Source organism: Mizuhopecten yessoensis, unplaced genomic scaffold (genome assembly GCF_002113885.1).
Source record: "Mizuhopecten yessoensis strain PY_sf001 unplaced genomic scaffold, ASM211388v2 scaffold11133, whole genome shotgun sequence".
NCBI lineage: Eukaryota > Metazoa > Mollusca > Bivalvia > Pectinida > Pectinidae > Mizuhopecten > Mizuhopecten yessoensis.
This window is the reverse complement of record NW_018408896.1, coordinates 2,118,421-2,139,190: the sequence shown is the minus strand read 5'-3', so window position 1 is coordinate 2,139,190 and position 20,770 is coordinate 2,118,421. Positions and strand designations below refer to the sequence as shown.

The following is a 20,770-nucleotide window of genomic DNA, read 5'->3' as shown; positions in this document are numbered from 1 at the left end:
TTCATATTGTGTATGGTGTCCAATGTAATCTCAAAGAAATTAGTCTTAAGCTTTAAGCAATAAAGTGCCCTGTTCACGACATATATGTTACATGTACAAAGCCAAATCTGACCTCTACTGAGAGGTAATGACATATATATATACAAAGCTAGATCTTAACTATACTGAGAGATCATGACATATATATACAGTGATATGCCATATTCCCATTGGATTCTATGTTAATTTACTTCTGGAATTTTTTTTGGCTGGCTTCATTTTTGGTTGAAAGTTGAGGAAATTCACCACAAATCATCTAGCGGTTTTCTTGGTACTATTTATATAATCATCTATTTTATAAAGTTCTCACCATGAATGATTAATTGGCAAAACAATTTTTTACATAAAAATTTGACATTGTGTCTATGGGAATGACGTCATTACATAGGTTACAGTATGTATTTACAAGCCTAAGACAAGCTGAATAGGGAATCCTCCATCTTTGAGGCATCCATTATTGGAATGTCTGTTGGTACAAGAATGTTCCCACCTCGCAGCTCCTTTAGGATCTGTGATTTTAAAACTGACAGTCAGAGGTCATGACATGTCAGAGGTTGTGACATGTACAAACCTGAGACAGACCTCTATGACTTCCCAACATATATGTGGAGAACTAATTTCAAGAATACTTCCTGCCCTGTTTAAACAAATCAATAATTTCATGGTTAATGAAATCAAACATGATTATCAAACAGAAATACTTTTAATTACAAACAGTACCACATACAAATCAATTGATCTAACAAATTCATTAAAGTTCCATCAATATCCACTGTCCTGTAATCTGGTGATGAAAATGGCTTCCACAAATTTATAGAATAGGGAATCCTCCATCTTTGAGGCATCCATTATTGGAATGTCTGTTGGTACAAGAATGTTCCCACCTCGCAGCTCCTTTAGGATCTGTGATTTTAAAACGCTGCAAAGTTTGGCAAACTGGCCCCGTGCCTGCTGTGACATAGCAGCACCTGAGTTAAAGGAAAGAGTTTTAAAGAGCGCTGCAAAAGTGGAACCACATACACCCATCCCATGCCAAAGTGACATATTTGTACATAAAATCCTTCTGATCCATTCTTATACTAAGATGTAAGAAAATGTTGAAATTAACAAGAAGAAACCAAACATGTATTATATTCCTCAATTAAGTTTAATTATTTCTGGGAATTACTTCACTAAATAAAGCTGAATGAATATATTATACACGTACATGTATATATGTTGTATATCCTTTGATATCTTAAAAGTTGTCCTGAATTAAAGAGGTATTACCTCCATTATCTTTATTAAACCCGTTCACCCTCTTACCTGTATTACGGTAAACCTGTTTGAACCCTTACTTGTATCTTATCTACAATACCCACACCTTTCTGAAACCTGCACGCCCTTTTACTTGTACTACAAATGTCTGATCCTTATAAATGATTTCTTACCTGTCCGTTTGATCCGACTACCAACAAGTTTGCGGAGTATCTGGTCAGCCTGATGAAGCTGATTAACAGAACAGATCTGCTGACTTTCCTCCCTGCCCTCAGTATCCTCCAGGACTGACCTTGGAGGGTCAGACATAGCTGACTGTACTAGTCTGTCAAGGTTGCCCAGCTGGCTGGAGGGGAAACAATGAAAACATGTTCAGTTCAAACATCTCAAGGCACCAAACACCATATCACAGATTCATAGCCAAACTTAGTATTTCATTATCATAATACTTGTTTTTTACTTAACCTTTGATAATTTGTAGAACATTTTAATGTTATAAAATGTTTTTCCCAGGGAGAAACAGATGAATCTGGCACTTCCATTTTGGTTGCCATTGTAGCAATGACCTCATCCGGAACTCTCCTGACATTCCTTTTATTGTTGCGTTCCTTGGCTATCTCTTTTGTGCATTGAAGATGTACCTGGCAGAAACCCTGCTCATCTGTAAAAAATATATTTACATATTAGAAGTTTTGTTTGTGTTATGGTTCATAAACTGTGATACATACTTACTGTATTGTCGCACACTGATCAGGCAATAGGACGAGCAAACTAATTTACTCAAAAAAGTTGACAGAATAAATTTACTGGAATAGTTTAAATCAGGAAATGATGTAGTATATTCATAATACAAAATAGTTTAGGAGTCTTTATAAATACGTACATTTCCGAGCCAGCTGGAAATATTTATATCTCATACTCCTGTAGTACATGTTGTCATCAATCACTACAACATATGACCTGGATTTATCTCCCTTAGTTTCTGTAAAACTATCTTCCTGTGTTTGAATGACATCACAAAATCTTTCCCACAAAGCATCATCATCAATTGGCTTGTCCATATTTTTCAACTGTATATTTGACAACAAACCACGCACCAGACTTTCAACACAAGTAATTATCTTCTCTCGAGATTCCTTCCATTCCAGTTCAACCTGTAAAACCAATAAAAAAGGGTCTAAAAATATGAGCAATCCACCTCCGTGGAAAGTCTGTTAATTATTGCTCTACATGAACAAATTTCAACGGCATGTCAATGGCCTTGATTTTGTAAATAAATTTGTATTGTCTAATTATCAATAAGAAATATCAAGACTTTCAATTCTAAAACCAAGAAAAAGAAATTACAGTGTATGAACTAATTCTGAAACTGTAAAAATCATACCAGTAGATACAGGTATATAAAGTTATATAAACTTAAAATTTGCTACATACTTCTGGTATATTATAATGAGGTGATACAACTTTTCACTGTTAATGGGTAATTCTGAAAACTCCAAAGCATTATTGGAAAGATGTGTTCTCCAAAATAAATATGTGCAGGTGATATATTTGTTTTACATGTCAAAGCAATAATTAAACCAATAAAACTGATGTCCTGATAATACTTGTTGTCTATATTAAACAATTGACATTAAATTCATCAGTTTGTTATTTTAAATATATGCTCGTTTTTTTTTTGTACACAGACAGCGTATTTAGTGTAGTGTTTAACTGTTAAAAATGTTCCACAAATTTGCCGCCACAGATGTATACTTAATTTGAGCACCATCAGAATAGCAGTGGTACAGGTAATCTTTCAACTGCATGAGCCAACGTTGAAACCACTTGAAATACAACAACAGATGACATCACAAACAAGTATCAGGTGATGGAACCAAAATATTAATGCCATAGGGCCTGTATTGCTCACCTGGATATCTAAGCAATCATGGCAAAATATTCTCCGAATGAGATCCAAGGGAATATGCCAGTCTGTATTAGATTTTTCATGCCCAGCAATTTTATGTATGGTTATGGGATGGGGATCTCAATTGTTTCCAAGCTGTGACTCGGGAACAAGGTCCCTAGGGTTGTGGCCAGACCCCAGGATCAATTCTAATATCATGACTGCATTTGTCTCTTTTTGCCCAGCATTTGTATATATGGTTATAGGGTGGGGAACGCAACTGTTTCCAAGCAATAAATAAGAAACTAGGTCCCTAGGGGTTCGGTCAGACCCTAGGGTCTATTCTAATATCGGACCTAGGGGTTCGGTCAGACCCCAGGGTCTATTCTAATATCATGAGTGCATTTGTCTCTTTATGCCCAGCATTTGTATATATAGTTTTGGGGTGGGAATCTCAACCGTTTTAAAGTTATGGCCCAGGGACTATGTCTCCAAGGGTGGGGCCAGACCCTAGGGCCATCCTGGAAGCAAATGTGCATTCTTCTCTTTATACTCAGCAATTGTATATATGGCTATATGGTGGGGATCTCAACCATTTACAAGTTAAACACTTTTTAGGCCCCATCCCTTAGCCCGGGGGGTCAGCCATACTATTTATACAATTTTGAATCCCAGCCTCCCATGAATGCTTCTGACCAAATATGATCGATATCCATGGCATAGTTCTACAGAATAAGTCGTTTATAGCAATATAGCCAAATTGCCCCCTTTTGGATCCGCCTACAGCCCCCCGGGAGATCAGCCCCACCATTTGTACAATTTTGAATCCCCACCACCTAGGGATGCTTACAGTCAAATATGGTTGATATCCACTTCTTAGTTCCAGAGAAGTCGCTAAAGCAATATAGCCAAACAACCCTTTTTGGCCCGCCCCTTAGTCCCCTGGGGGGTCAGCCCCACCATTTGTACAATTTTGAATCCCCACCACCTAGGGATGCTTCCAGTCAAATTTAGTTAAATTCCAATCAGTGGTTAAGAAGGAGAAGTCGTTTAAAAGAAATTGTTGACGGACGGACGACGGACACCACAGTATGGCATAAGCTCACCTTGGTGCTTCGGACCCGGTAAGCTAAAAAAAATGGTATGTTTAATATGGATATCCCTTAATGATATTTTAACTTTTTCACACCAAGTAATGACAGTCCGCCATATATAATTACATATCACAACAAACCTGGTAGTACAGTATAGCTTATTCATTACAATACTTACACTGCTTTGAATCATTTTAACCTCTCTGTCCTCTGGTATCAAATCATCATAAGATACAAGAAGCACATACAAATTGTCTTTCTTTCTGTCATAAGCCACCTCATTGTCGAATGATGTTCCATCCTCTGATTGCCCCTGTGATTCACTTGACACTGATTTAACTTTGTGAGTAGGGTTACAAATGTCTGTAACAGTTTCTTTTTCACCAGATGATCTGACATGACCAGTCTTTAAGTATCTAGCCAGGGAAGATTTACCACTTCCAGGTAACCCAGACAGAACAAGAATACAGATTCTTGGCACTGCAGCAACATCTTTGATCTCGCACATCAGGATTTTCTCTGATTATCTCCCTTGGTAGTAAACACTTGATATAAGGTATATCCCCCTAAGACATTGCTTTCCTCAATTATACTCCCTAGACCTCTCACATTAAAATTTGACACTTGAATCCTACATCATGGTTTGTCTCCCTTGGATCCTTGTATGTCATTATTTAATCTGATTATCTCCCTTGGATCATAAATGTTATTATTTAATCTGATTATCTTCCTTGGATCCACTGGTTTCTTTTGTACCTTGAAAAAAACAGGCAAGTTCATGTTGAAATAATTCTACCTAGTTATAATTACAGCTGTAATCCATGCTTGCATTGCAATTGGGCATAATTCTGCTTCTTTTGTTTACACAGATATGAATACCTTTTTTTTGTAGTTTGCTGATTCTGTTCAAAATATAGTAGTATTAATTATAACAGTTATAATCTATATTGTAAGAAAAGGGTGGTTAGTAAAACACTTAATGCATTACAACCAATACTTAAGTTTTACTCAAGTGAGAATCTTTTTTGGCCAAAAAAATCTGCAATCCTGCACCTTAGAATTGCCAATGTAACATATATGCTACCTTACACCCATTCAATTTAATTAAAATCAGATCTCTCATTACGTAGCGTAATGAGAGATCTGATTTTAATTAGATTGACACCCTGTACTTGTGACCAATTGGACCATGATCGTCCACTTCAGTAAAATAATGTTTTTTGAGCATATGGCAGGACAGTCCAATGTGATCCAAGCGCCCATGATTTGTGTTAAGAGTTATTCCCTTAATTGCAATTAATTATGAAAAACTGTAAAATTGTAGTTTCAAATTTAAGTTAACCAAGTCCAATTACCAGTAAAGCATTTCATCTGTGCTCAAATCAGTGTTTAACATTTGTTGTGGGCTCATCATTTTCCCTCATACTGTGAAACCCTCACTGAAGCACTTTGGTTATTTAATATGAAGAAGTATGAGGTAAATTATGAACATAACACATTTTATACACTGACATGAGCCTAGATAAATACCTTAACAATCTTAAACAATGGTATCCCAGGGAATCTTGGTGCCCACCATTGTACCATCATCATTTGATCACTTTACTAACAAAGTATTCATTGTGTAAAAGGGTAAACCAAAGTTTGAAATTTAGGAAAGATCTGTCAAGTACCTGGGTACTTGAAAAATAATGATAACAAATGAGGACCTGTTGGATCCAAGATGGCTGCCTGGTGACCATTTTGCTTTTGTGAGCAGCCTCAAAATGAGCTATGAAATTCAACATTTGAAATTGAGTCAAGATCTCTCAAGGAAAATCTTGAGAAAAAAATGATAACAAAATTAAAATGCCAAAATTCAAGATTATTATCCCTCTGGTGGCCATCTGTATCTGTATCCTGTTTATCCAGTGTTAGACTCTAATGAAATAAAGGACCAAGGGAAATAACCCTACATACGAAATATATGAGAAGGGTACGTCACTCTAGTGATTTCTGAGAAATAGTGCCAGGGAGCCAATTTAAAAATGGCCACCATTTTGGTTTTCTGATCAGTCTCAAAATTTTATGATAGGATTTTAAAAGGATAATCGTGGACTTTTGAGAAATAATGCTTACAAACCACCTGTCATCCATCATTGATTAAAGGCTCAAAATTTGATGTGGAATTTCAATGGGTACATATGAGAAACCTAAAACTTCATGTGAAATTTAATTGATAATTTAGATCCCTCCATTCTGCTTTTTGAGAAAAACTCTTTCTCAACTATTTCAAGATGGCCGTCTGACTTTTCCGATAAAAATCCCAAAATCTGAAATGTGTAATTACAGTCCTAAAGGGGGTCTTATTTTGTGTAAAATTCAGATGGTGGGCTGAAAAATACATATTTTTTTATGACGTCACACTAATAGCATTTTTATTCATTAATTTCTCTCTCAAAATAAAATAATGCCAAAGTTAAGCTAGAGAGCAACCGCTATCGTATTTACATTATAAACTTTCATAAGAACATCAAACGTTTTTCTATAAAATCGAATGAGGTAAAAACCCTTGTTGTGCCACGTGATTGACTCGTGTCAGTAAAATGCACGTGCACAATCTATTGGTGGCACTTTACGTTATCGGAAGCGTTAAATCAGTCAATGTTTTATCCAGTTGTCTTTTTAAGTCGACAAAATTCGAATTTAAAGTACCATTCTCATTTACAATTTTGCCAGTATTATTGTTTAAAAATGCCAGAACCTCTAAAATATAAACACCCACACACACATTTTTCGATGGAAGCCGCCATTACAACCTTTGACCTTTTGAAAGTATCGCGTGTTGATTGGTAGTTAATATAATTGAGAACTATCATAAAATAAAACATGTCTACTTTTATTTTCTTATACAAATTTTACGTGTGAAATACATTTCTGCATGGTTGTTAACTACACTCGAAATTATATATGAAATGTAATATTAACCACAGAAATTCGTACCTGACCGAGCCCGGGCATCTTTTGACGTCAGAAATTTCACATGGTCAATGGCGCAGAGGGAACCCACGGCTTTGATTGCACAATCACACGACAAAAAGTTGTATTTTGGGTTCTTACGATCGTAAACAACAAAATATAACTGAAACAGATATCAAGTGTTCCGGTAGATCACAATAACACTTATAGACTTGAGATCTAGTGCTAAAGAGACGAGTTTCTGTGATTAATCCCGCCATACGGCAGATCATAAGGACTTCGTATCGGGGAAGTTTTCTAAGCCGACAGAGATGGCATCGAACGGTACAGACGGAGAAAGCAGTGCGGATAGAAACGTCGAAATATGGAAGATAAAAAAATTGATAAAAAGTCTAGAAGCAGCTAGAGGGTAATTTCTTCACATTGACTGTCAAATGTGTCTCATTCCTTGTCTGAATACGTGTCAAACTGTAACTGCGTGTTAATTTTCACTCTATAGATTCTTAATGTTGTCAAATATTTTGTTAATGGAGAAAAAATTCATTTAATATACATAATCATGATATGGACTTATTGGGAAACCTGGTGTCGCCTAGTCCACGAAAGAAAGGGTCTTGTTGAAACTTTCCAATTGTTCATATTAGAAATGGAATTTAAAGTTATATGAATTCACATGATTTTGCTCACCTGAAGGTCTCTTTGACGTCTAAGGGACGAACCCGTCAAGAAATATTAATCCATGTATTACAAGTAATCTTTATCAAAAAGAAATTGATGCTCTTTCATACAAAGGTACATCGACAAACAACATGTTTATCAGTGCCCCACGTAGGCCTTGAACCCTTGACACAGTCCTCCACCACTGGGTCGCAGGTTCAAGGTCTACATGGGGCAACATTTGGCTGAATTACATTGCCAGAACAAACCAGAACTCGTTGAGCAAAAACCTGTGTGAAATGTTGACTTGGGGCAGTTGCCAAGTACTGGCCTCAGGTTGGTGGCTTTTCTTGGAACTCCGACTTTCCTCCACCACAAAAACCTGGCACGTCCTTATAACTGGTTTGGTTTGGTTTATTTGTGTTTTACGTCCTGTTAACAGCTATGGTCATTTAAGGACGTGCCAGGTTTTGGTGGTAGAGGAAAGCTGGAGTTCCCTGAGAAAAACCACTAACCTACGCTTAGTACCTGGAGACTGCCCCAAGTAGGCCTTGAACCCGCGACCCAGTGGTGGAGGGCTATTGGTAGCAGAATTTCAGACACTTTAATCCCTCCGTAACCACATGGCCACTGCAGCCCCTACATCGTTATAAATGACCATAGCTGTTACTAGGACATAAAACACAAACAAACTAAAAACTGATTGGGTGTGATGACTTTGAAAACCAAGGTGGTATTTAACATTCTCTTATAACAAATATTATGATTAACAGTCTGAATGCAGAATGGGCAATATATTGACCAAATGAACAAATTCTTAAACAAAAAATGTCAAGTAACATAAAAATTGTTGTTTTACCGAAGTAACCATTGATACTTGACGCTAGGCTGGATGTCCATGGTAATGCTTTGACAGATACATTGTCAGAAGTTGTGTGTCCGCAATCTCTAGTGAAACAGAAATCTTAGAAAAAAATCCTAGCTTCCTTTAATTGAGCATGTATCATGATGAAAGGAAATTATTAACAAAATGAAAGTCATTTTCAAAATAAAAGAGTAGTTAAAGAAAGATCAGTTACAGTAATGGATCTGATTAATTCAGAAAGTCAAGAGTAGAGCACCTGCTAATCACAGGCTGACCCAGGTTTGGGAACTCATTGTGTTGTGCATTATTGATGTCACAGGCTATGGTTAATGATGTCAGATCACATGTTTATACAGAATATATTCAGGAACATCCAGTCACTTCATGATCTGGCAAACAATTGGACTGAGATCATTTGTGTTGAATTGTACTAAAAAAAAGCATGCACAAAACATAAAAGCTTACTAAATATCCTTGTACAGGAAAATGAACCGACATAGTCTCTCTGGCATATGTCCCATTTATCAAGTCTATCTGGCATATGTCCCATTTATCCAGTCTATCTGGCATATGTCCCATTTATCAAGTCTATCTGGCATATGTCCCATTTATCCAGTCTATCTGGCATATGTCCCATCCATCCAGTCTATTTGGCATTTGTCCCATCCATCCAGTCTATCTAGCATTTGTCCCATCCATCCAGTCTATCTGGCATATGTCCCATCCATCCAGTCCATCTGGCATATGTCCCATCCATCCAGTCTATCTGGCATATGTCCCATTTATCCTATTAGATTTACCAGCCAGTATCAATGCTGGATATCTAACATCACATATTTACTAGAATTTTTCTACATAGTTTGCGTTCAATAGGGTCCTCCTTAATTGCTTTAGAAATACAATATCATCAATGTACACAAACACTATGATTTGCTTACATTTCTAATTTATGTCTTTAAGAAAAGAATTCTGAAGATTTGAGTGCATTTGTCTAAGCAAGGGAGAGGTTATATGATGCTTTAAAATCAAAACGTCTTCAAATCAATGAAGATATGTCACTTATTGGTTTTAATTTCATAATAAATCAGAAATGGTTTTAAAATCTGTATAATCATGAACTTTTTCTCTCCTTAGAAATGGCACAAGTATGATTTCCTTGATCATTCCACCAAAAGACCAGATTTCCAGAGTGTCCAAAATGTTGGCTGATGAGTTTGGTACTGCATCTAACATCAAGAGTAGAGTGAACAGACTATCTGTGCTGGGAGCCATCACGTCAGTACAGCAGCGGCTCAAACTATACAACAAAGGTATGTACTGAGGGAAGAAATGTTACAGCCAGTGGTCAAGTTATCATGGCCAAGCAAATACCCAGCAACGTTATTTAATCCAAGACTAGGTCACTCATTCAGTAATGGTACCCCATGATAAGTACATCATGATAAATGGGGAGGAGAGGAGGTTAAAAGTGTTGATTGTTCAATTTACACCATGTATTATTTTTTACACTGAATGTGTATACCATGTAATTGTGAACAAGTAATTCTGTGTTAATAAGACCTTATCCATTTCTGAAATTCCCCCCCCCCCCCAAAAAAAAACCACCCCATTAATTCTTCTCTTGTTATTTCTGGTTTCAGGATACACTTTCAATTCTCCTAGTTAAAATGTTAACTGTTAAATATGTTGTGCATCCTTAGTTCCGCCCAACGGTCTGGTGATATACTGTGGTACCATTGTGACAGACGAAGGAAAAGAAAAGAAAGTTAACATTGACTTTGAGCCATTTAGACCTATCAACACATCTCTGTATCTTTGTGATAATAAATTTCATACAGAGGTAAGTAAAATATCAAAACCTATCCCATTTCATACAGAGGTAAGTAAAATATCAAAACCTATCCCATTTAATACAGAGGGAAGTAAAATATCAAAACCTATCCCATTTCATACAGAGGTAAGTAAAATATCAAAACCTATCCCATTTCATACAGAGGTAAGTAAAATATCAAATCCTATCCCATTTCATACAGAGGTAAGTAAAATATCAAAACCTTTCCCATTTCATACAGAGGTAAGTAAAATATCAAAACCTTTCCCCATTTCAAAAGTTGCACGTTTGAAATTAAATCAGTGAAACTGGTCAATGTCAGTTTATTCCTGTAACTTTTGTAGAATATTTTGGTCAGTTCACTCTTGACAGAACAATTCCTCAAATCTTTTAATCAGTTGCTATAATTCATTGCAAATTATCATTATTTCAAGACCCTAAATACTCCTGATAAAATGTATTGAATTTTAAAAATATATAATTATTGGGAGATGTTAGTACATTCACAGTTTGTCACAGCTGTGAAATTATTGATCATTTTCATTGTCATTGATTCTTCAAGGGAGAAATTAATGCGACAATATTTTCCGAATTTGAACGGCATGGACAATTGAATTTATTTTATAGGCCCTGACAGCCCTGCTAGCAGATGACAACAAATTTGGGTTCATTGTTATGGATGGAAATGGTGCCCTCTTTGGTACGCTATCAGGAAATACACGAGAGGTTCTACACAAGTTTACAGTTGATTTACCAAAAAAGCATGGTAAGCAAATCACCTTTTTCTTTGGTTTTGGTTGATCTATCTTTTTCAACTTCTCAAGTTTAGATATACAGTTAAAATAATACAGTGTATTAAGTTTCAGAATAATGGTAAAGTTTTCAAGAAACCTCTTTCCATATTTTCTTACATTCAAGCAGCTTTATCACAATATTCTTTGTTGAATTTAAAAAAAAAAGATATATTTTTTATTTCAATTCAAATGAAAATGCACATTCATACTCATGTTACCAGGTAGAGGAGGACAGTCCGCTCTGCGTTTTGCCCGTCTCCGTATGGAAAAACGACACAACTATGTCCGAAAAGTTGCCGAGGTGGCTGTGACACTATTCATTACGAACGATAAACCAAATATCGCAGGCTTAGTATTGGCTGGTTCTGCAGATTTCAAAACGGAACTGAGTCAGTCGGATATGTTTGACCCTGTAAGTATAATGTAGTGCCTGGAATCTATGTTACATGTCAATTGTTATCATTTATTGAACATAGTTCATTCTTAATCTCAGTTGATAACTGATAAAAGTGTTTTATTTATGGTTCAAGTAGATTAATTGCAATTTGAATTAGCAACTCACTATTTGCACAAAAAAAAGTCATTCTTAAACATGCTAGCGTTCGTGAATTATCTGTGTTTATTGACAATCCATTTAACTGTAAGCTGTTAAAATGTGCCTGGTTCTTACAAAGTAAACAAAAAATATAACAAACGGATCCTGTAACATCCTACAATCTTATTGCTGGCATAATATATGAGGTTAAGGTAGCAGGGCAAACTCATCAACATGATATATTTGTGTTTTACAGAGACTGCAAGGCAAAATCATCAAGATTGTTGATGTGTCATATGGTGGGGAGAATGGATTTAATCAGGCCATTGAACTTGCAGCCGACGCTTTAGCAAATGTCAAATTCATTCAGGAAAAGAAACTCATAGGTGAGCCATTGCAGGAAAAAAAAGACTTAAAATATATGTATTACTAACCTATTTATAGTGTATGGTGTAAAGTACAAATTACATTAGTGTTGCTTAAAGTGTGAATATCTGTAGCTCTAGTGCAAATGATTAGACGTGAAGTACATGTATAAAGTGTGAATGTCTGTAGCTCTTGTACAAATGATTAGACGTGAAGTACATGTATAAAGTGTGAATGTCTGTAGCTCTAGTACAAATGATTAGACGTGAAGTACATGTATAAAGTGTGAATGTCTGTAGCTCTAGTACAAATGATTAGACGTGAAGTACATGTATAAAGTGTGAATGTCTGTAGCTCTAGTACAAATGATTAGACGTGAAGTACATGTATAAAGTGTGAATGTCTGTAGCTCTAGTACAAATGATTAGACGTGAAGTACATGTATAAAGTGTGAATGTCTGTAGCTCTAGTACAAATGATTAGACGTGAAGTACATGTATAAAGTGTGAATGTCTGTAGCTCTAGTACAAATGATTAGACGTGAAGTACATGTATAAAGTGTGAATGTCTGTAGCTCTAGTACAAATGATTAGACGTGAAGTACATGTATAAAGTGTGAATGTCTGTAGCTCTAGTACAAATGATTAGACGTGAAGTACATGTATAAAGTGTGAATGTCTGTAGCTCTAGTACAAATGATTAGACGTGAAGTACATGTATAAAGTGTGAATGTCTGTAGCTCTAGTACAAATGATTAGACGTGAAGTACATGTATAAAGTGTGAATGTCTGTAGCTCTAGTACAAATGATTAGACGTGAAGTACATGTATAAAGTGTGAATGTCTGTAGCTCTAGTACAAATGATTAGACGTGAAGTACATGTATAAAGTGTGAATGTCTGTAGCTCTAGTACAAATGATTAGACGTGAAGTACATGTATAAAGTGTGAATGTCTGTAGCTCTAGTACAAATGATTAGACGTGAAGTACATGTATAAAGTGTGAATGTCTGTAGCTCTAGTACAAATGATTAGACGTGAAGTACATGTATAAAGTGTGAATGTCTGTAGCTCTAGTACAAATGATTAGACGTGAAGTACATGTATAAAGTGTGAATGTCTGTAGCTCTAGTACAAATGATTAGACGTGAAGTACATGTATAAAGTGTGAATGTCTGTAGCTCTAGTACAAATGATTAGACGTGAAGTACATGTATAAAGTGTGAATGTCTGTAGCTCTAGTACAAATGATTAGACGTGAAGTACATGTATAAAGTGTGAATGTCTGTAGCTCTAGTACAAATGATTAGACGTGAAGTACATGTATAAAGTGTGAATGTCTGTAGCTCTAGTACAAATGATTAGACGTGAAGTACATGTATAAAGTGTGAATGTCTGTAGCTCTAGTACAAATGATTAGACGTGAAGTACATGTATAAAGTGTGAATGTCTGTAGCTCTAGTACAAATGATTAGACGTGAAGTACATGTATAAAGTGTGAATGTCTGTAGCTCTAGTACAAATGATTAGACGTGAAGTACATGTATAAAGTGTGAATGTCTGTAGCTCTAGTACAAATGATTAGACGTGAAGTACACGTATAAAGAAATGTTGAGCGTGAGGTATATAACAACAATTCATAGCTGTGTAGAAAATCACCATTTGGTCAGGTCCTATTATGCACATATCCAAATTCAAGCCTTCATGTATTGGAACTTGCATAATATTTGTATTACTTCGATTCCAGGGAGATATTTTGACGAAATCTCACAAGACACAGGGAAATATTGTTTTGGTGTGGATGACACGCTACGAGCTTTAGAAATGGGGGCAGTTGATATTCTCATTGTTTGGGAAAATCTGGACATTACAAGATATGTTCTGAAGAATCACCAAACAGAAGGTAACTACTAAATGATTCTTAACTCAATTCACCCTCTGAGATTTCGTTTCATAATGAACCATTCCAAAGATAATTAGGCGAGACACATTTGGAAAGTCGTTGCTGTTCTTTAAAACAAAAGATTTGCCATGGACCAGTTAGAAAGTTTCTGTCAACTTGGAAGATCTATTTGTAAACTTTTACATTCTCATTTGTTTGAAACAAAGCTGATTAAATCAATTGTGTGAATTTTGTATTTTAGTTGAAAACATTCTCCATCTGAAACCGGAACAAGAAAAAGATAAAACTTACTTTATCGACAAAGATGTAAGTAACAAAACAAAATTTCAAAACTGATTTAACAAAATATAAAAATCTATATAAATAATCAGCAAGAAAAGTTATATTAACTTAGCTAATAAATTAAAAAGGTAAGTTACGATTCTTTGTACAGAATAAGTACAAACTTGTTGTGATCCTGTGAAAATATTTTTTATGGATGCAAAAACTATGCACCATCTGGTAAGGGGAAAAAATACATTTGTAATAAGACATTGCCATATATCTATTGGTATCAAGCATTTAATACCTCTTTTTTTTTCTTCTTCTGGCAAAATTAAGAAATTAAAGAAAGCCAACTTAACTTCACCTTACCATTTCCAGACTGCCATTTCTACTAATATGACACTTATTTCTGTGGAGATTGCCTGTGGATCTTAAAACACAAAGTGACACTTGCTAGATTTAGATAAAATTTGAATATTTTGATATGTTTTGAATATATTTAATTATTTTATCAATCATGTTTTCTGTATTGTAATATGTAATATATACTTTTATCAGACGGGTGTAGAACTGGAGTTGTCCGAACAGATGCCTCTGCTTGAATGGTTTGCGAATAATTATAAAAAGTTTGGTAAGTTATTATAAACTCTTATTTCTATTAAAAATTCATAAAGCTGATGATAATTGTTAAGATTTTTCAAAACAACAAAAGCATAAAGAATATTTGGGAGCAAGAATCAATGGGCTATTCCAATGCAAATAGATCGTAAATTTATCTGTTTGTATAGATACAAACTTAATTTATTTTGAAAAAATTATGAAACAAGAGAAACCCCTTCTTGTCAGCAGGTGACATCGGGGAAACAAACCTGGCTTCCTTGGTGAAAGGTGAATGTTATCCACTGCCCCACCATACCACCCTTTAAAGATGGTCGAGTGGTTCTATATCTCTTAGAAGTTATCCCAGACATGTTTACCTGTTGTCAGGTGCTATAATTCAATGGTTAATTATCTGTTAACAGGTGCCACATTAGAAATTATCACAGACAAATCACAAGAGGGAGCACAGTTTGTCCGAGGGTTTGGTGGAATAGGAGGTGAGTGACTCCATCTTGATCTTTATTCTACAATTTGGATGAATTTCTGAATCTGCTGAGTTTCAAATGTGGAAGAATTTTGTCAGATTCGTGTATCTAGCATTAAATTTAACTTCAACAAATATAGTATAGGATAATGTAATGGAAAATTTGACGTAATACTTGAAATAATTTCTTTACCCCTTTACAAGGTTATTGTCAAACGAAGAAGTTGAAAATAAAAATTGTTGCCTGTCCAGAATGCAATTTCTAATACTGTTTTATTGGTGTTTTTTTTACTTAAACACATGTACTATCATAAGGTCATATGCTGTCACACATTTACTAGACCTCTGCTTGGAACCTGTTTCAGGGTTTAGAAAACTTGACAGATAGATACTATTCCATTATTGTCTTTTTCTATGCTTTCCAAATGGCAAATAACTTATACGACTTTATCTCAATTTGTCTTTTCAGGAATATTACGATATCAGGTAGACTTCCAGATCTTCAACACGCCTACATTTGACGACTATGAGGATTTTGATCTTGATGACTATTAAATAATGACACTACAACTCACAAGTAACATTGCCAGATAAGTCCACATTCAAGGCCTTTAACAAAGAATGTGTAGACTTCTGAAAAATCTTCTTCACCATTTGTTTGAGGATAAAACATCTTTCTGAAGCCAAATTCCTGTGGAGACATGATGACTTGATATGGCTACATTAGTGGAAGTGTTTTTTCAGATTTTGCAATGTGCAAGATTATTAAAACAAATTTTGCCAATAGCTACTGTTCTGCATTTTTTGATGCGTATTAAACAAATTGAAAATATGTGTTATCTGAATATGCATTATTTAGAAGACATTTACAGGAGATGAAGTCGGGATGGAGCTTTCAAGTGTTCAAAAGATGATATTCATTTGCTCTTCATTACTTCAGACAGCCTTCTAAAGATTGTCCTTTTTAAATATACATGTACTTTGTTGCATTGTTGCTGCAGACATTGTGAGGTAATCAGATCAGTTCTTTTGTTCTAAGTTAAAGCACAAATGTGTGGGTATGTATATATGCCAGTACTTTAAGACATAAACCATTCCAATTTTGTTGGAATCGTAACTGTAATTTCCACGCATTTCTTTGAAAATTCAGTCCTGTTAGTATTTTTAACGATAATTCTATTATACTTATTCAAATTCTCTCCAATTTGTAGCTGTTAAATCAGTACAATTGAATCACCATAATTGTCAAGATATATTTGGCCCTGAATTAAATACTAGAAAATGTTTATTTAACAGTACATTTGATTTTATATTGGTACTTTCATGGCCATCTTGTACATTGCTAAGTTTGGTTCCACGAATAGCATTCATTGCAGACAAATAATCATGCTTACATTCTGCAATAATTGTAACAGTAAGGTTGCAAATGTAAGTTTATATTTGTCTCATTGTTATGACCAATTGATTTACCTCAGAGAGACAGTTGTTATGCACATTCTTATTTATAGTGTAAAGCAAATAGATCTATATTACAACAACCCATGCAGGGTACCTGTGTGAAGAATAACCAATTTTCACGCTAACCTTTTTGAGGCTTCTGTCCTCTACAACATTTTCCTATCACATTAAATCAGTTATCTCTCCGGCTTCAATGAAAAAACCCATTTGTGGATGAAAGATTATATTATTCTATATCGCTACTGATTAAGGACAGAAATTTATATCAGTATTGTTAAACCTCAGGTAGCCCTAGGAGGAAATATTGAGATTGATTTGCTGGCATTCAACAACCAGGGTGAAAGTGCCCCTCTGAAAATGAAATGGGATTTTTTTTTTTGCAAACAAGAAGGTTTTGTATTTCGAGTCGACTCCCTCCAGATTAGATGTCAGATTCTCAGATTTGTTATAAATTTCCAACTATAGTGTGAATTGAAATAAACAACAGTTTTAGCACTCTACTTTTCTTCGAAGTTGAGACTGAGAGTAAATACATTTGTGAATAGGAGTGTCGAGAAGAGGATAAATGTATTTATTTCAAATTTTCTAGTTTAGATTTGATCACTGTTTCCAGCATTGTGTACTGGTAGACTAGCTTTTATACTGATGAGATACAAAATAACACAGCTACAAACATGCCTATTCTTTGAAACCCTCATGTGGTTAAAAAAAATGTATACAGATTAAAATCTTTTTCAGTCTAGTTTTTGGCAGCCTGAATGATTTAACATTTAACACAAAGTTTCAAAATAAGAATATTTTTGAGAACTATGTTGAAAGTTTCAAAATAGGATTTATTTTGGTTATAATTTATGAATTTTTTCCTGTTTGTGGGTTTTTTTGTGGTCATTTTGAATCCCTTATACATGCAAATTTAGTCTCCAATTTCAATCTTTTTGAAATATACTTGAATAAAATTGTGTGTGAAGTTGTCTGCTAATCATGTGTTCAGTAGCTGGGCCCTCATAGTATATGAATTTATTATAAAAACAAGTTTGAATTCCAGAAAGTTAAGGGAAAGCTCTAAAAAATTTACATAATAGTGTTCATTGTATTCACAAAATAAGTTTCAAAATCGGTAAAATGTCCCCTACTGTACAATATCGTTTATTTAATAGGATATTAGCTTCCATGTCTGTCATATTTGCATTTGACATGAATTCTTAACATCAGTGAAATATTACAAGGCATATCAAGTAAAAAAAAAAAAAAATTAAATGCATAGTCTACAGGTTTACAAATCGATCAGTCTAGTACAAGTATAAGTGTTCTGTTGTATGTTTTAACCGGTTCTTTTATATCTGGCCTGAAAAAAACTTGGAATACAGCAAGGGAATACAGCAAGAGAATGTATCATTATTAAAAATTTGCAATTTGTATATACTGTTTGTAATGGAACGATACTATTATTTATGAAGTAACTGGATGTGATATTGCTCTGATTTAGGATGGCTGTATATGGTGAGGTGATTATAAGCCATCCATTCCAAGATACAAACCCCACAAATCAGATTAATATTGTATTTAGTCTGTAAAACATGATATATAAAAGTTCATCACACCACAGGCCATTTCTTTGTTGCTTGTTCCTATAGCTCTTTTGTAGATAATTTTGCAAAGGATTTATTGAGGGAAGGGAGGCAACTCCTGTGCACATCCATGTGACCTCGTATATCGCGATCCAAACGGGTTGAACCGGTTGGACCAAAGTTGTTCGTTTATGAAATAAGGTCGGACCTAGTAATCTGATGCTGCTTTCATGCGAACATTGACAAAGCCTTGCAAGGTTACTTGAAACTATTGAAATGCCTTGACCTATTGGATAGCAAGAATGTAGGGAGTGGTGTGATAATTTTTGTACATTTTTTTGTTGATAACATTTCCAACCTGATGAATTTTGCACTAGAGATGGTGAAGTGTATAAGTACTATGTGTTTGTAGGACAAAGCTGAGAAACTAGTTATCTCCCTTCAATTCAAGTGCTCATTTGTGATTTTGTTGGGATGATCATCATATTTTGTTTGTAACGTTTATTTGTGAACAAGCTATTACAAGGTGAAATGTTTGTATCCTGTTTTATGAATTAGATTCGTTATGAGGTTATTGACAGAAAAATTATATAGTAGGATCCAACAATGGGTCCTTGTTGACAATTACAGACCATGTAAACTACATTGTGCACATATATATGCAGGAATTATAGTTATTGAGCTTAAGTTGTTTCTTTTAGTTTTGTTTGAATATGCATTTAAAATGTAATGAAATGTCATGAGAAATGGTATCCATTGATCATCCCTAACTATAAAGTACAGCAATGTTGTATGTCCACACAAGGGTGTGTCCCCTACTGCTACCCCTCCTCAATCCTCTTTCCCTCCCAAACAACACTACCCATACCCTGGTGTATGTCCATACATCAAGGGTGTGCTTCCTACTCCTTCCTAACCCAAGCATCCCCAATCCTCTTACCCTCCCTACCCTTCCCCAATCCCTGGTGTATATACTTACAAGGGTGTTTCTCCTTCTCCCTCCTCTCCCCTTACCCTCCCCTTACTCTCCCCTTACCCTCCCCTTACTCTCCCCTTACTCTCCCCTTACCCTCCCCACCCAATCCATGGTGTCTGTCCTTACATGAGGGGTATTTCCTAGTTTCTCTCACCCTCCCCTTCCCAGATCCCACATCTGGATGCCTGTTCATACAAGGTTGTTCCCTTTTCCCTCCAGCTCTTCCTTAGTTATAGATGGACATGGCATCCTCGTGATGACACTCCCCACCAGCACCTTTACATGTAACTTATAACCACCCTTTCTTCCTCAGTTATGGATGGACATGGCACCCTCATGATGACACTCCCCACTAGCACCCTTGTGTGGACATAGATCGATGTGTCATATTCAGGTAGCCAGATCTGTTGATTCACCCCTTCGTAACTTTAGTAGACTCTACCATGCATTGATATGGATGAGTCCATTATCGTCTACGGTGGTGAAAAGGTTGATATGCTGATACGAGATTTAAGAAGATTTAATATGAAGTAGTTGTCCGACATTATGTCCAAGAACCGAAGTAAAGTCACAAAATGCAACGACAGAAAAGATTTTACTGAATTTAATCAAAATTTCATTTGCCAACATCACACTTGAAAATATGGAAAGACTGAATTCATTTTTTGCTGGCCTTGTATACTATCTAACTCTGCACAGAAATTATAAAGAATTATTTGTAAGTTTGAGAGCGAACTATTTGTTCAAATTTGTGCAAGTGTTTGTTACAAAATACTGGAAGCCACCATAGAAATAAAACATAATACAAGATTTATCCCATTGTTGTTTTGCTCTTTGCCACTTGAAGAAGTAGATGGATATGCCTATATACAGTATATCTGTACCAAAGGTATTAGCGTGTCTACCTTTAATGCAAAGTAGAGGGTCAGGACAAAATGAACACCTTGTGCAATTGTATTCAATCTAGACAGAAATATTTAGTTGCAGAACCCATTATTAGGGCTTGATGCTGATGCCCTGTTGTATTCATTGGGTCTTTGTCCACAGTTGTTTCTGGAGATTCTATCAGAATCCGAAATACTGTTCTTTTTGAAACTTGACATGTTAATACACTGATAATAAGATGTGTAATAGGGTTTTTAAAAAGTGTCAAAAGTCAAGGTCACTTTTGCTAAAATAAGACCATGTGGGGATACCATCTTGTCTTAGGTTTGACATTGTGATACACTCATATG

At 35.3% G+C, this 20,770-nt stretch overlaps 2 protein-coding genes across 11 annotated transcripts; one reads left to right on the top strand and one right to left on the bottom strand.

The window, feature by feature from the left end:
• Positions 1–386: 386 nt before the first annotated feature.
• LOC110466484 (L-seryl-tRNA(Sec) kinase-like) lies at positions 387–8,236 on the bottom strand. Of its 10 annotated transcripts, none has more exons than XM_021523014.1 (7): positions 7,049–7,080; positions 4,457–5,034; positions 2,180–2,450; positions 1,762–1,957; positions 1,470–1,642; positions 943–1,007; positions 387–548 (listed from the first exon to the last, which is right to left on the bottom strand). In XM_021523014.1, the coding sequence occupies exons 2-7, from the start codon at positions 4,784–4,786 to the stop codon at positions 450–452; spliced, it is 1,134 nt and encodes a 377-aa protein (XP_021378689.1). In that variant the 5' UTR covers positions 4,787–5,034; positions 7,049–7,080; the 3' UTR covers positions 387–449. The 10 variants fall into 10 exon arrangements, with proteins under 10 accessions (XP_021378689.1, XP_021378688.1, XP_021378690.1 ...); XM_021523013.1 differs by having other exon boundaries at positions 388–529; positions 924–1,007; XM_021523008.1 differs by lacking the exons at positions 387–548; positions 7,049–7,080 and adding an exon at positions 7,924–8,236 and having other exon boundaries at positions 589–1,007.
• On the top strand, positions 7,287–20,349 carry LOC110466482 (eukaryotic peptide chain release factor subunit 1). Its single transcript, XM_021523004.1, has 11 exons — positions 7,287–7,645; positions 9,893–10,068; positions 10,459–10,598; positions 11,217–11,355; positions 11,605–11,795; positions 12,175–12,304; positions 14,030–14,185; positions 14,427–14,491; positions 15,008–15,080; positions 15,472–15,546; positions 16,003–20,349. Exons 1-11 carry the CDS (start codon positions 7,548–7,550, stop codon positions 16,086–16,088), a joined length of 1,329 nt encoding a protein of 442 aa, XP_021378679.1. The 5' UTR covers positions 7,287–7,547; the 3' UTR covers positions 16,089–20,349.
• The last annotated feature ends 421 nt before the right edge of the window (positions 20,350–20,770 follow it).

Excerpts from the sequence above, each read along its gene's own strand:
- LOC110466484 (XM_021523008.1), bottom strand. The coding sequence starts at position 4,786 with ATGTGCGAGATCAAAGATGTTGCTGCAGTGCCAAGAATCTGTATTCTT. Across the intron at positions 1,958-2,179 it reads TTTCCAGCTGGCTCGGAAAT|ATGAGCAGGGTTTCTGCCAG; the intron begins GTACGTATTTAT and ends TATTTTTTACAG. Across the intron at positions 1,643-1,761 it reads TGTTCTACAAATTATCAAAG|CCAGCTGGGCAACCTTGACA; the intron begins GTTAAGTAAAAA and ends TTTCCCCTCCAG.
- LOC110466482 (XM_021523004.1), top strand. The coding sequence starts at position 7,548 with ATGGCATCGAACGGTACAGACGGAGAAAGCAGTGCGGATAGAAACGTC. Across the intron at positions 10,599-11,216 it reads ATAATAAATTTCATACAGAG|GCCCTGACAGCCCTGCTAGC; the intron begins GTAAGTAAAATA and ends TTTATTTTATAG. Across the intron at positions 14,186-14,426 it reads GAAGAATCACCAAACAGAAG|TTGAAAACATTCTCCATCTG; the intron begins GTAACTACTAAA and ends TTTGTATTTTAG.